The sequence below is a fragment of the Parastagonospora nodorum genome, assembly GCF_000146915.1.
Source record: "Parastagonospora nodorum SN15 chromosome Unknown scaffold_9, whole genome shotgun sequence".
Taxonomy (NCBI): Eukaryota; Fungi; Ascomycota; class Dothideomycetes; order Pleosporales; family Phaeosphaeriaceae; genus Parastagonospora; species Parastagonospora nodorum.
Window position 1 is genome coordinate 775,251 of NW_001884557.1, and position 14,468 is coordinate 789,718.

The following is a 14,468-nucleotide window of genomic DNA, read 5'->3' on the forward strand; positions in this document are numbered from 1 at the left end:
TTTTATCTGGGGAGGCTGGGGAAAACTGGCTGGAATAGGAAGTTTGAAAAACAATGTGCATTGGGGATTGGAGAAAAGGGGGTGTGGGTAGGAAAGTGCGTATGTCGTCGCTGGCCGTCGTCGGCAATGATGGTGTCACAAAGGCCGCGATCTTTTTTCAGTACTGCGATAAATTTTTACAGCATTCGATCGAGGATGTTTGTCGTCTTCTCGTGCAATGTATGTTCAGCTCCGTGGAGCAACTCACTGCAATCCACAGTCTGGACGAGGACTTGCCTAACGAGGACAAATCGCACGTGTTGCCCGTCCACGACAGACCGTGTGTGATTCGATCCGCAGAAAAGCCCCGGATGAGAGGTTTCCATTCAGAGACTGACCTATGAACGCAGCTCACAAAGGCTGGATGCAGGTAGTGTGAGTCTAGATCATGAAAGGGATGTGAATTAGAATTGAAAATGGATGCTAGTATAGTGTCCAATAAGAATCTGTAACGCTAAGATGTGAAATGTAAAATGTGATGAAGATGCACGTCTCTCTATTTCTCCGCGCTTGTTCCCGTGCTCTTCCCACTCTTGGCGCTGCGCATGCTCTTGACGCTCTTCAAGCTCTTCTTGCTAGTCGTACGTCGCAGTTTCGCCTTGAACTTCTGCCATTTGCCTTGCAGTGATTCAGTTCCCTCTTCCTTGTCCTTGTCGTCGCGATGGCTGTCCAAGCTACCTCGTGGATATTCTGCCTCACTGCCCAGATCCACGCTTTCCATGTTCCTGCTGTGTCCGAGTTCTTGGCAAGGCAGGGCTGGCAACTCCTTCTGTTTGCCTAGGAGGATAAATTGTAGAGTCTTCCACGCCGCCATGTTTGCGATTGGGCCGTCACTGGAATTGCTCTGGGTTGTTGCGTTCTTCCAGGGACAGTGTTCACGATGCGACTCAAGTAGGTTGAGACGAAGTGACTCAATCGGTACGTCCAGCTTCTTGCTCATCTCTTTCAAACGCGTGTCCGAAGACAGCCACAGGCCAAGCCGCTGGAAGCAGTGATCACAGACTGCAAGTGATATGCGCGACTCCGAGAGTCCTGACCAGCCGAAGAGGGCGAATGCGAAGGCAACCATATCTGAGGGCGAGGACGGGGGAGTTGCCGAACCGAACAAGTTCGATGGCATGCGCTGCACGATGTCTTTTATGCTTGGCTCAGGGTAGATGACGTTCTCGAGGAGCGGTACATCGGCAGCTATGGACTGGAAGGACTGGTAACGCGCAAGTAGGCTTGCGGAGCTCGTTGCCCGGCTTGCGATGGCGATGTGATATATGTCATCTGTAGATGATGTTAGCGTAAGGTTCTGGAGCAATCAGTATAGAAGAATGTGCTTACCTTGACACCCGCGCTTCCTCCACAGACAGTCCGCAGCATGACCTGTCTCGATAAGTTCCCTGTATCGCTCAACGAGCTTATCGTCAACCTCGGCGGCAAAGTCCTCGCTCATCTCGATAGCCTTGCCGTCCGCGTCTTTGCGCTTCGGGTACAGCTTGACTGCCACACGCTTTTCGCAGCCACCCTTGCAGGCGACTGTGTTCCATGTATCGCAACTCCAGCCTCTCTTCGCCCACTCGATTTCGCTTATCGCATCCGGCTTCGTCGTCCACTTCTTGACGTCGGCAAAGGTTTTGACGCGGCTGAGGAATTGCTCCTGACTATGTGGCTGGAAATTGGGTGTTTTGCGCGGTGCTGAGGGGCTGGATGCCATGGCTTTTCCAACAACCCTGACTGTGCCTTGTCGTCGCGGTGTATAAAGCTGGTCTTTCAGTGCTTGTATGCGAGCTTGGCTTGCTGATATGCTCCTGTCCCGCTCCATGCTTGCTTCGGAGCTCCTAGGGCGTTTGCTAGGGTGCTCAGGTGAGTCCCCTTGTGATAGTGATGATGTGGATGCATTTGAATGCTGCAGGGAGCTTGCGAGAGAGGTTGTTGATGCATTCGCAGCGATGCTGTCGACAAGCTTGTGAAACTTGCGCTTCGTTGTAGCAAGAGCTGGCTGTGTTTCCGACATTTTGAAGGAGCTGTAACTGTGAAGCAGCAACTTTCAGTAATCTCGATTTGGGTGGGCGCGTGGAATGTGTAGATAGTTGGCACTTTTGGATGGGAGTGCCTCTTTGTGACGATCTTTGTTTACCTGTCGCGAGGCGTGGAGAACAAAGCTTGTATGGAGGCTGTGCAAGGATACAACAACCTTCAGAATTAATTGGTGAAAGGCTAGTTGCAATTATGCAGCATCCACGCGTGTCTGTTTGTGAACGCGATAGATTGCTGCAGATGACGGTTTCCATGGCGGCGACGTCCAAAAAGGAAACCCCCGAGATGTCTCCCGCCGCGCGCTAGCAGCAGGGCAACCGTCTTACGTCAATCCACCACCCACCACCCCACCAAAGCTCCAGTCCTGCAGCAAACTAGGCCCTTGTCTGCGTTCTAGTCCATGCCAGCCCAGATTGCGACATCAAGATATTTTCTGCTAGCCCTGCTCATCCTGGCGATCTCACTCCTCAATCCATCGCTGTTGTCGCGGAGTGTTGCTCGTCTAGCTCAATTGAAACAGCACATCTACCCCTCCCCCGCCATCTCTAGAGCATCAAGCTCCCTCTTTTCGAACCGCACCATACACACCATGGCTTACGAGAAGGAACTCGAGGTCGCCCTCCTCGCCGTACAACGCGCATCCATCCTTACCAAGACGGTCTACTCGAGCCACTCCAAAGGCACCCTCTCCAAGAGCGATTCCTCGCCCGTCACCATCGGAGACTTTGGCGCACAGGCTCTGATCATCGCCTCGATAAAGCACGCTTTCCCCAATGACGAGGTTGTGGGCGAGGAGGATGCAGACGACCTACGCAAGAACGAGCAGGAGCGCAACCTTGTCTGGGACCTCGTACAGGCCGCGAAGCTCGACGACAGCTCAGCAGAGGAGAAGATTGGCGGGCCAATCAAGAATGTCGAGGACATGCTTACAGCCCTCGACAGCGGAAGGAGCAATGGAGGGCGACAAGGCAGGATCTGGGCGCTGGACCCCATCGACGGTACCAAGGGCTTCCTGCGAGGCGGACAGTATGCTGTCTGCTTAGCACTCATGGTTGATGGTGTACCCACTGTCGGTGTCATTGGCTGCCCCAACCTCCCAATCGATGACCAGGCGCCGCTCGACAGCTCCATTGGCGCAGATGCGGACGACAAGGAGGGTAAGGGCGTCCTGTTTGCTGCGGTCAAGGGTGAGGGAGCTACTAGCCGACCACTCAGCAAGGGCGCACTACAAGAGTCAAGGAAGATTTCTATGAAGGCAGTTCCAGACGTCAGTCAGGCCACTTTCTGCGAATCCGTAGAGGCAGGCCACTCCTCCCATGGCGACAACGCTGCCATTGCCTCAAAACTTGGCATCACAAAACAGTCTGTACGAATGGACTCGCAAGCAAAGTACTGCTCGATTGCCCGCGGAGCTGGAGACATTTACCTCAGGCTGCCCGTTAGCAAGTCGTATGAGGAGAAGATCTGGGATCACGCCGCTGGAGTGGTCCTTGTACAAGAAGCTGGCGGTGAAGTCACCGATGCGTGGGGCAAGCCATTAGATTTTGGCATTGGCAGGACTCTAAAGGAGAACAAGGGTGTAGTTGCTGCGCCCAAAGATGTCTTCCCGCAGGTCATCAACGTCGTCAAGGAAGTCTTGAGCGCGAAGCAGTAGGTTGTTGATCATCTCAGACCTAAGATAACATAAACTAGTGCTCGCCACGAAGCACTACAAATATCCACGAACTTATGTTTCGCAAGTCTCCTGCTCATTGGATTTACGTCAAGCTTTTGGTTGCTTTGTCCATCTTTATCGCGTCGATTCAATCCCCATGAACAGTGAAATATTACTATTGCACACTCGCTTTGCTAAAAGATAAGGACCCGTTGAGACGTCTAGATCCACGACACTAGGTCCTGCAAGGATTCGTGCCTCATCCTTCGCAAATCATCCCAACATTGAAACTCCACCACGTAAATGATGCATAAGCTGAGTTACACCTATATGTCTAGGATCCCGACTGATAAATTTTCCCTACCGATGGTGTACCTGCTACATGGGAGGGATAGCTAGTTTGAATAGAACGGACTTAAGTTCTCGTGGCGTACAAATTTCGACGCTGCCCATGATTTTTCCTGCCTCTACTTGAAAGCACCAGGGAAAAAGCAAGTGTCCAGATACCCGAGTGAACGTGGTTCTCGTGGATAATCTGTGTGGTGAATTAAAGCTGCTCGTAGGACGTTTACGTGTCCCGTTCAGCTACAGCGGCGATCCACATCTAGATATCACTGGGATTAGCACAAGTTGGCTCAGCAAACATGGAAAGTGCACTGGTGAGAACATACTTGCATGTTCAGTCGGAGCCGGGATCTTGCTGCGGTCATGGATCTGGAGGCAGTGGGGGGAACGAAACTTATTTGAGCCGTTACGGTTGCGCCCATAGTTCTGGTATATGAACGCTCTGCGTTCAATGCCACCCGGGGTAGAGATGGTAGGAACAAGGATTGGAGCAAAAAGAGGGGGGATTGTTTAGCGGATGGGATAGAATGGAATGAAGGATGCGTGGACTTGGGAGGCTGGATTTGATTGTGGAGCTGGCTGGTGTTAGGAGGAGTGAGGCGAGGTGGATGTATCTTCAGGCACTTGCATTATTAAACGTATCTTTGGATATTTGACGAGGGTGTGCAAAGGAATGTCGGCATCAGCCATGCTTACAGTGGTGTCGTGCCCCCAAGTCGGTGCCAACCAAGCGGAATGGTTGCAGCCTGTCTTCTGTTTATTCTGCAAAGACGATGTAACTCCTATGAACCATCTTCGTTGAGACTAGTGACCCAACGCGTCTCTTCATCAAACCTACTTCGCACGTCGCCGTGTAAAGTCTCCAGGCCAATCTCTCGCAAGTCCTTGAGAGCTTGGACAGCCTTGTCGAGAGTTTCATTAGTCGTATATCCCTCATCATTCAAAACCCCTTCCAACTCTTTCCAGAGCTCCTGGCTTTTATTGAACGTATCCGCCTCTTGGTCATGTTGCTGCAACTCTTCCGCTGAGAAACTGTATGGACATGGTTCGTCGGTTCCGAAGTGATCCCACTCACTAAGGGCAAAAAACAAAGTCAGCCAAAAGGACGTTCGATAGCCGAAAATAAATCAAGTTTACCTTTCGACGCGGATTAAGCATTCTTCAAAGGGAAACAGGCAGTTGTCCCAGGTCGAGCCAGCGAAAGCTTCTAATTGCTTCAACGTCTGACCGTGGGGGTGGCGTATCACCTTGTTCATTAAAGGATTCTGCTCCGCCGTGCATGTTTCGTATGTGTGGATCAAGATGGACTGGGCAACCTGGTACCGCAGCTTATCCTTTGTGGCGTCGTCGAGCGTTTTGAAACTATCTGGAAGCTTCATCATCATTTCGACTGCGTAGTCTAGGACCAGTGGCGGTCTGGCCCCAATAAACACCGGGGTGGTCCAGGCTGCCTGCCAGTCGATGATGGATGATATGCGGGCTTCGTCATCAACGTAGATATTTCCGGCGTGGAAATCCGGGTGCCAGAGTCGAGGTGAGTTGAGCTCCGGATCTTGTGGAGTGATGTGTGGAACTGCAGTCATGAACTTTTGCAACAAAGCTATGTGAGCTTGTGGAGAGTCTTGAAATGGACTTGAGTACTGCCATGGAGTTTCTTTTGCCGATCCTGGGTCCGCATGATTACTGATCCAGTCAATTTCGCGCTGAGCGATTGAAGTGAGATATTCTGCGGAAGATGTCCCTGTAGTTGCCTTGAGTTGGTGTTCATGTGATATGGACAGACTGACACCTACAAGGACCGTGATATTGCATTTCACTGCGTTGTTTCTCCCAGAACTCCCTTCGAGTGATGGGTCCAATGGAATATTTTGATTTGATGTGTTCCGCAACATCTTGTGGACTGGTGGTTACGACGGCCGATTCGCACCCCTCAATACCACTATCTTTAAAATATAATGATCCAATCCTGCCATTTAACATCAGTCCGACTGGCCGTAACCTATCTGCTTGATATCGAGTCTTACATGTCAAATGAGACCGAGAGAAGTTTCCTTTCGATGTCTACAATCCCACGAATGACGTCCACTTTTTTCCGTAGTGGAAGTTCATCCCAGACTTCGTGGAGTTGGGACCCTCTCGCTTCTTCCATGATAATATACTCTGCTTGAACAGGGTTCTGCTCGTTCGCACTCCATGCGAATACTCGTGGAACAGGTATGTTCAGCACGGTCCTAGCAAACTCCATGGTCGCCACTTCAGATGCCGTGGTAATTGATGGGGGGCCTGCATTAGGGTGCGGAGCTTTCGCAATGACCTTTCGGCCATCCTCCATTTCCAGGCGAAATGCTTTGTTGTAGTTGCCTTCTCCAATCTTCTCAATGGATATACACTTCTCCGCACCGACAGCTTGGCAGGCCGCTTGCTGGAGACTGGGGATGTCAAAACGTCGAAATCGGGCTTGCAGCTGCTCACGCTCATTCCATAACCATCGTCCACTAGTGTAGCAAAACAAAGGGTTTTTGTCGGCTGGAGGATGTGAAGCGATCCCATGGCTGTGCTCTAAAATATGTGATTTGCGAAGGTTGCACCGCCTCCCATTGCTTGCCACGATTCGACCAAGTCGCATTGCTGAAAGACTTGCGCGATGAAAGAAGACATTGTACGAAACGAAAGACACAACCGAGAGTGCCGCTTATGCTTGCAGCTCTCGCGTGCCTGGATAGGTGATCATCACATAACTAGCGCCTCACTAGCATGTCTCACGCCCAAAGTGATATTTCGTCGCAATTGGATCGCGTTGTACCATCTTGCGCAACGACACAAATACCTTCCATCATTCCACATCTCTTCCGAGAAAAGGTTAAATTCACTGCACAAAACACCCTACACACATTTCTCAAAGATTCTGGATTCCCATTGGCACATCTATATACGTCGCCATGCTACAGAAACTCACGTCACCTACACTAATCCTACATCAAAACAAACGAAAAAAGATTCTTACTCTACAGGTTCCTCTTCCAGCAAGACCTTGAAGCTGAATGGCATGAACGGCACACCATCACCGATGAAATGCTTGCTCATTGCTTCGACCCAGTGCAGACGCAGGGAATGCAACATGGCACTGGTACCCTCCATGACACACAGCACGGCGACAGTGCACGCGAACCAAAAGTAGAAGATAGGGACCATCAAGATGGCGCCTTTGACACCGGTGAAGCTGAATGCGTTCTTCATGGTCATATCCCAGAGCACAATGGAGAGACGTTGATGGGCGAGGGACAGCGCCCAGAGACGGAGGTAGGATGCGGTGTGGGAGACGCAGTTGAGACAGAATTCTGAATGCAGTGTTAGTGACGTGTCAGGAGGGGTATAATTGTCAAGACTTACCGATGGTGTGGATGACCTGATGGATCATAACCTCACTGAACTCGAATTCTTCGTGCTCCTCGCCGTGACCAATGTCCTGTGTGATCATAGCAATGCCATCGTCGTCATTCCCGAAGCTGTCACGTCCGCCGTTGAGGGCACGGCCGTCTTCTTCATCGTCGTCGTCGAGTGCGCTAACGCGGCTCGTCTCGCCAATACCACGGTATCCTAGCCCACGAGCCTTGTTGTGCTCATAGCGAAGGTAGAACGGCTTGAGGAACAGCAGAATGGGCACGCAGACAAGAGCGAGGAGTAGCAAAATGACCTGAAGTGTGGCCTGGCCAGGGTACAGAGGAGAAGACCCGGGCTCAAGTGTACCAGGTTGCAAGAACATGAAGATCAACATGTTCAGCAGACTGGGTGGGCTCTCGCCACGCGCAGGCCAGTCGATACTCCACTTGTACACAATGGTGAAAGCCAGGTAGCCAAAGATGGACTGGAAAAAGATCATGCCAGGAACGAAGTTGCCCCAGATGTCGATCTTGGTCTTGAAGTAACGAGCGTTGACGAGCGACCACATGAGCGAGAAGGTCATGTGGCACCAACCAAGAAGAATACTGAGCTTCATCTTGTAGCTGTTGGAGAACAACAAGTCGTTCTCGGTGTCGTGCCAGCGGTAATCGAGACCGAACGGATAAGTGTAGCCCTCAACACGGGTAGAGGTAGGGCCCTGGCCGTCTTTGTCCCAGACCCACATGGACTTGAAGAAGGGAAGACCAAGAGAGAAAGCGTCGCAGTAGAGGAGACCGGTGTAGATGGAGAAGATACCCATCATGAGTACAATGTAGCGACCGTAGAACATCATAGAGAACAGCTCATCAAGCTTGCTACGCTCGAGGCGGCGCTCGAAGTAGATCATGGCGGAGGCAGCCATGAGGAGAATGACACCGTGCCCAGCGTCACCAAACATGACAGCGAACATGAAGGGGAATGTGACGATGGCAGGTAGAGCCGGGTTGACTTCACGGTACTTGATCGTTCCGTAGGCGTCGATGATGGTCTGGAAACCAAGGGTGAACCTATTCGTCTTGAAGTAGGTGGGAGGGGTCTTGGTGGTCTTGATCTGGTTGACGATGGTGGGAACGGAAAGGCCAGCGCGTTCATTGACGTCTGAGAGAGTAGACTTGATCAGCCCAAGACCGTTGGTGGGTGCCCACGCTTCAGCAATGAGCGTCTTCCTCTGATGGTCGTATGAGAACTTGTTCAAAGTCTCGTAAGTGGCCTTCTCTTTCTTGATGACGACCATCCAGGCGGCAAGGTTGCGACCAATCGCAGTCAACTCGGCGTCCAGAGTTGACTTGGTGTTCTTCAAGACGCTGGCCAAGTCACTAAGGCGGGTGTTGACCTCACGGATCTGGTCCCGGCGAAGCTCGCTGTTCTCATCGACGCTGTACAAGTCGGCGCCGAGGGACTCTGAGATCTTGCGGATCTTGGCAATAATCTCCTTGCCGTGGGCAAAGATGATGAAGACGTTCTTGCTGGTCTCCTCGTTGTTCTCAGGGTTGATGATGGGCTCCGGGATCTCTGACTGGTTCATGTACAAGTTTCCACGGAGTGTACGCCACAGGATCCTCTCAAAGGCTCCCATGCGCTCACGGGGGATTACACCGGCGACAAAGCCAATGTTCATGACGGTAAAAGACCGCTCTGCGCCGGACTCGCCCTGTCCGTTTTGCTCGACATCACGGAGAAGAGGCGCATCGTCGTCATCGTCAATCGACTGTCGGATCTCCTCAGTCTGGCCGCGAGCCCTGTCGAAGAAGCCGCCGGCCTCTCTCAAGACCCAACGCCACTCGGTGAGCTCTACCTCGCGCTTCTTCAATGTCTCGTAGCTGTCGTTCAGCGACGTGATCCTCTGTTCCAGGCTCTGGCTCTTGTCCGCCAGCTCGTCGATCTCGGAGGCGGAAGGCGCGGTGAAGGGGTTGTTAAAGTCGTAGATGGATCGCATCGGGATGCTCGATTTCTCCATCTGGGCGCGGAAGTACCTGAGCTGCCTCTCCACATTATCGAGGCGACGGATCTCCTGGGTAAAGGTGCGCTGAAAGGCGGTCGTCTCGGAGTTGAGCTATCGTGTCGTGTCGTTAGCCTGCGATTCGTCACGAAACAAGAATGAAGCTCTCAGTCAAGCTCCAAAGGACTCATAGAGGACGTACGTCTCTGAAATCCATGGTTCCAAGCTCTCCTAGCGCGGAGACGACCTCGCGGCCAATCTCGTTGGCGATGTACAGCTGGGTCAAGGACATGTCCGCCGAGCGGAACATGGTGTCCTTGGGGGGCGCCATGATGGCTACTCAAGAGACAGGTCTTCCGGTGAAGATGGCGTGTCTCGAGAGATGGTGTGGTGTCGGATGCGATGTCGAAGGTTGATGAATGTTGCTGCTGTCTGCGCGATGATGCGGCGAACCTCGAGCGCTTGGCGCGCCAAGTACACGTGCACCAAGCTCAAGATGAAGTCATCCCTGTCGCTTCCATCCAAACAACACAGAAAATGCCAGCTTCAATGCAATCGGCCTGTCAGAAATATTCAAAACACGAATACGGCCAAGAATTTAGAGAGTGGTCATGGATGTATTGAATTACTGCTGTGTATACTTGTGTTTTCTGCGCTTCTCCAGCCCCACCGCCTTCAACACTGCATACCTGACATGGTCGAGTCCTAATCTCTTACTATCAACCATCGTCTCGCTACTACAGGCGAGTATTTCACCCAAAGCACCACCACCAACAGGAGGGTTGATAATAGGCTTCAAATCTTCCATCATCTTCCTGACAGCTTCCAACGTGCCTTTCGGCTTCGGATTTGGGCGCTGCTTATGTTGATTCTCCGTTGCGAATCTGCCAGGGGGAATGTACAGCTTGTCCAATTTTGACAAGATGACCTGGTGGCTTACGCCAGCTAGACGTAAGCTCGCGAGGAGTGACCGATCTTTGTCTTTGATCCCATGTTCGGCATCAAGTAAGACGAAGACGCGACGGAGTTGCTTGCGTGATTGGATATACTTCATGATCTCAATACCCCATGATGCCAGCGATCCTTCGCCGTAACCCGGCATGTCGACAATAACTAATCCAGGCCCGGCGATTTTGTCTCTACCGTTCTTGTCTTTCTTGAGCGACACACCTGTTTCCGGACCTATGCCGTAGAAGTTCATCGTCTTAGTGAAGCCGCGTGTTGCACTTGTTCGTGCAAGCAAGTCTTTCACGTTGGCGTCTACGATCGCGTTCAAGAGACTGCTCTTGCCAACGTTACTACGTCCTACGAAGGCAACTTCAGGGACATCAGACTCTGGCACCTCCCTGAAGTTGGCGATACTGCGTAGAAGTGTCGGACGGTTCTGGCTCTTCTGGCTCTTCAGGAAGAAGTTGTCTGCTCGAACAGTCTCTGCGCCCGTTGGTGGTATAGTTTGCCAATACCAGTTGAAGTGGTCAGGCGCTGGTGTCTTTGTTTCTTCGCTCGCTATTTGCATTGGGCTGACCTCTGTGGGCTCGACGTCTTCGGTCTGCTGGGAGCGATGAGGTATCGACGGTGCGGATGGCAGCAACTCCTCGAACGACTGCTCAATACTCTTCAAATATGCTGCTGCTTTCGGTCCTGGTATCCTTGCCCGACCTGCCCGTATACGCCCCACTGGCCGTGATGCCTGAACGTTCGTTTCGTTTGTATTGTACGATATCCATTCTCTTGTTGGCACATCAGTCTCCACAAGCCTCGGCTTCTTCGCGAGCAATTTCGGGGCACTCCATTTCTCCTTCAGTTCGGACGCTTCAAGTTTTGTTTTGCGAAACCGCAAGCCCTCCCAAGTCACCCCGTTGTTGCGCCTAGTCGTCCGCGCCTTCGGGGCCGTCAGATCGACGCCAGTGCTAGAACGACGGCGAGAAAGATGCTGTATGCAGTGCTTACATACAAATCGCGGCTTCGGCGCAAGCGAATACATCGAGAGTAAGACCTGGCGAGGGCGTCGCGACATGCGATGAACAAAAACCATTGGCCCGAGCTCCATCCACAACTTTTCGCCGCAGCACTCCCGCGGCGAACTGCACCACCATAATCCCACGTCAAAACCACACATCTCTCGCCTCTAAACTCACCCACAATGTCGCAAACCCCCGCCCAACTCCGCTCCCTCTACCGCCGTATCCTGCGCGAACTCCCCATCCCCGCCAGCACCACCCCCTCGCGCACATCCCACCAAAAGCTCTCCACACCCTCGACGCTGCAAAAACGCATCCGCGACACACTCGCCAAACCCGCGGCAAACACGGACTCCCGGATCCAGCAGGCGGAGCAATTCGCGCAATATGTACAGGCGCAACGGACGTATCTAGCGCTGATTGAGCGGTATAATCCGGGCATGGGGATGAGTGAGGAGGAGAGGGTACGGTTGAGCGCGCGGAGGGTGGGCATGAATTTGCCGGTGGAGTATGAGGTGGGGGGGTAAGGAGTGAAGATGGAGGGAGTGATGGGAAAGGCGCACCATTGGAGCTGAGGAGCTTGGGTAGGAGGCGTTTGCGAGAGGTATATAAATCCCTGGGCCAAATGTGCGTAGGGAATGTACTGAGAGGTGGTAGTAGGTGCAATGCTTTTGCGGCAAGGTGTGGAGCGTATGATTCGACGGTTGGGGACGAAATGCAGTTGGACGAGGGCGGACGTAGAAATATTGTCACCACTCCTAATTCCCATAGGCTTCCAGCGAGTGCGGCCTGTAAAGCCGTAGGACCTCAGATAATGCCAAACTAGTACGAATCCCTTCAAAGACACACATACTTATGGTAGCGGGCATTCACTGTGCAGGTGAAAACACCATCATTGCAAAAGCGTGCTCGCAAAGAAACATATTATGATGCAATTCAATGTCAATGTCTACAATACGGCCAAACGCAAGTCTTCGTCTCCTGCAACGTCTTCGCGTAAATTGCCATACAGCGCTGGCCTCTAAAGAAGGGTATGAAGCTTTTGTATTTTCCCAAACTCCTCTGCACCATATCATATACACCATTTTACATGCTCCACTTGCACGCTGACGGGTCGTAGAGTGCCATGAGGGCCTTGGGAATGCTGCGGTCCCGCTCCGAAAGCTTTTGCCTTGCAACCCTCTCCCTCTTCTTCTGATCTTTGTACTTTTTCAACCAAGGTAGCTTCTCTTGGTTACTCTCTTCTATTTCAAGAGATCAGCTCTGTTCCTTCAGTCTTCAAACTTGATGCCCTTGCCGCCCGATGTATCGATCATACCACCACGGTACGAACCTTTCTTTTTCTTGTTCTTCTCCTTTGTGAATCCCTTGCCCTTGGTTACAATGAGGTCAGCGTGAGCGCGATCGGCGTAGTCGTAGGAAACGTAGGCATTGCTGGAAAGTTTGGGGTCGACCCAGGTGTCTGCCTTGATGCGCTGAAAGCGGTTTTCGACGTGGTTCTTCTTTGCCTTGGGCTCGTCTGCAGTAGGTGATCCCTCAAACTTGCGCTTCCCTCCGGTGGTTCGCTCAGGCGAGGCGGCTGGGAGAGTGGCAGATGAATCGGTAGAGGAGCCCTTACGCTCAGCTGAACCAGGTGCTGCCTCATCGTCCGAGTCGGAAGAGCTGTCGGAAGAGCTGGAGTCGCTAGAGTCGCTGGACGATGAAGATGACGATATAGATGCAGCCTTCTTTGCAACCTTCTTGGCTTTCACCGCCGGTTTGGTTTCGGCTTCTGATTCGCTTTCGGAAGAACTTGAGTCACTGGAAGAGTCTGACGAGCTGGACGCCGACGAAGATGACACGGATGCAGCCTTCTTGACGACCTTGACCTTCTTCGTCTTTGTGGGCTTCTCGGCTTCAGATTCGGAGCTGCTGTCACTGTCCGAGTCGCTAGACGAATCGCTCGATGCGCTGGACGAGTCAGAGTCGGATTCGGGAAGAGGCTTGTTCGCTGGCTCGTCGTCGGAATCGCTGGAGTCGCTGGAGTCGCTGGAGCTGTCGCTGGAGGACGATGCGGAAGAAGAGGAGACGGACTTTGCTTTCTTGGCCTTGGCTGGGGTAGGTGCGCTCTTTGCCTCGGATTCAGAGTCAGAATCAGAGTCGGACTCTGAGCTGGAAGAGTCGGAGCTGGAGCTGGAGCTGGAGCTGGAAGACACAGAAGGCGCCTTCTTGAGGGGTGCCTTCTTGCTTGCCTTGGACGTCTTCACCGGCTTCTTCTCTTCTGCCTCGGACTCGCTGCTAGAGTCACTGCTGGAATCGCTGCTTGATGCACTCTCGGAGTCGCTGCTCGAATCGCTGCTGGAGTCGCTGTCGCTGTCGACATCCATTGGCTCAGGCGCATCTTGTGGCTTGGAGGCGCCAGTCTTCTGCCACTTCTCAAATTCCTTCAATTTGGTTGCAGCATCTTTGAGGCCCTGCTGCTCGAGGAAGGCTTGAACAGAGTCGAGGGGAACCTCAGCATTCGAAGTCGATGGCGCATCGCCGGTCGAGGCTTTGGTCGACTTCTTCGATTTCTTGTCACTGGCAGACTTTTTCGAGAGCTTCTTGTCTGTCGCCATTGTTTGGGGTGCTCTTTGCGGGATTTCAATAGAGATCTTGTTGTGTGGTTGGCGAGACGAGACGGCGGCTGTAGAGCAGAAAAAAAGTTGACGGGCGGAACTGAAGCCTCCAGGTTATTATGCGCTAGCGTTAGCCCCAAGCGGGTTCCTGGCCGGAGGTATACGACGCCAGACATGGCACTCTGCATCGCAGTGAGACACGGCGCCATTCCTGTGCTGCCGCCATTTGTTGCTGCAACGCGCTCTGGCTGCTGGGAGCTCCACACACGACCGCATCTCCTCGACTGCAGCACCACGCGTGTGCAGCACCGCTCGCTGACGTCGTATCCCACCGCAACGCCCACCTGTCCACTCGACACGCCGCATGGCAACCACTTGCAAGACATTCCGTTCGCGGCCTAGATCCGGGGTCCAATGAGCTCCGCCGCTGCAGCCCATTCCCAAGACCCAGAACGGACTCGAGCAGT

The 14,468-nt window shown here is 52.7% G+C and overlaps 7 protein-coding genes across 7 annotated transcripts; 3 read left to right on the forward strand and 4 right to left on the reverse strand.

The window, feature by feature from the left end:
- Positions 1-535: 535 nt before the first annotated feature.
- SNOG_06414 (hypothetical protein) lies at positions 536-2,041 on the reverse strand (the record flags this gene model as incomplete). Its single annotated transcript, XM_001796734.1, has 2 exons — positions 536-1,243; positions 1,394-2,041. The coding sequence occupies 2 exons, from the start codon at positions 2,039-2,041 to the stop codon at positions 536-538; spliced, it is 1,356 nt and encodes a 451-aa protein (XP_001796786.1).
- Positions 582-1,375, forward strand: SNOG_20070 (hypothetical protein). Its single transcript, XM_001796735.1, has 2 exons — positions 582-957; positions 1,013-1,375. The coding sequence occupies exons 1-2, from the start codon at positions 585-587 to the stop codon at positions 1,198-1,200; spliced, it is 561 nt and encodes a 186-aa protein (XP_001796787.1). The 5' UTR covers positions 582-584; the 3' UTR covers positions 1,201-1,375.
- A 612-nt stretch (positions 2,042-2,653) lies between the features above and the next one.
- SNOG_06415 (hypothetical protein) lies at positions 2,654-3,718 on the forward strand (the record flags this gene model as incomplete). The annotated part of the gene is made up of 1 exon (XM_001796736.1): positions 2,654-3,718. The coding sequence occupies one exon, from the start codon at positions 2,654-2,656 to the stop codon at positions 3,716-3,718; it is 1,065 nt and encodes a 354-aa protein (XP_001796788.1).
- Positions 3,719-4,845: 1,127 nt separating this feature from the next.
- On the reverse strand, positions 4,846-6,721 carry SNOG_06416 (hypothetical protein; the record flags this gene model as incomplete). Its single annotated transcript, XM_001796737.1, has 5 exons — positions 4,846-5,095; positions 5,201-5,804; positions 5,857-6,002; positions 6,088-6,589; positions 6,652-6,721. The coding sequence occupies 5 exons, from the start codon at positions 6,719-6,721 to the stop codon at positions 4,846-4,848; spliced, it is 1,572 nt and encodes a 523-aa protein (XP_001796789.1).
- Positions 6,722-7,063: 342 nt separating this feature from the next.
- On the reverse strand, positions 7,064-10,959 carry SNOG_06418 (hypothetical protein; the record flags this gene model as incomplete). Its single annotated transcript, XM_001796738.1, has 5 exons — positions 7,064-7,401; positions 7,454-9,557; positions 9,646-9,779; positions 9,845-9,951; positions 10,133-10,959. 5 exons carry the CDS (start codon positions 10,957-10,959, stop codon positions 7,064-7,066), a joined length of 3,510 nt encoding a protein of 1,169 aa, XP_001796790.1.
- Positions 10,960-11,586: 627 nt separating this feature from the next.
- Positions 11,587-12,230, forward strand: SNOG_06419 (hypothetical protein; the record flags this gene model as incomplete). The annotated part of the gene is made up of 2 exons (XM_001796739.1): positions 11,587-11,927; positions 12,062-12,230. 2 exons carry the CDS (start codon positions 11,587-11,589, stop codon positions 12,228-12,230), a joined length of 510 nt encoding a protein of 169 aa, XP_001796791.1.
- An 82-nt stretch (positions 12,231-12,312) lies between these two features.
- Positions 12,313-14,001, reverse strand: SNOG_06420 (hypothetical protein; the record flags this gene model as incomplete). The annotated part of the gene is made up of 1 exon (XM_001796740.1): positions 12,313-14,001. The coding sequence occupies one exon, from the start codon at positions 13,999-14,001 to the stop codon at positions 12,676-12,678; it is 1,326 nt and encodes a 441-aa protein (XP_001796792.1). The 3' UTR covers positions 12,313-12,675.
- Positions 14,002-14,468: the final 467 nt, after the last annotated feature.

Coding starts and splice junctions, on each gene's coding strand:
- SNOG_20070 (XM_001796735.1), top strand. CDS start 585: ATGCTCTTGACGCTCTTCAAGCTCTTCTTGCTAGTCGTACGTCGCAGT. Junction 958..1,012: donor GAGACGAAGTGACTCAATCG/GTACGTCCAGCT, acceptor AGACAGCCACAG/GCCAAGCCGCTGGAAGCAGT.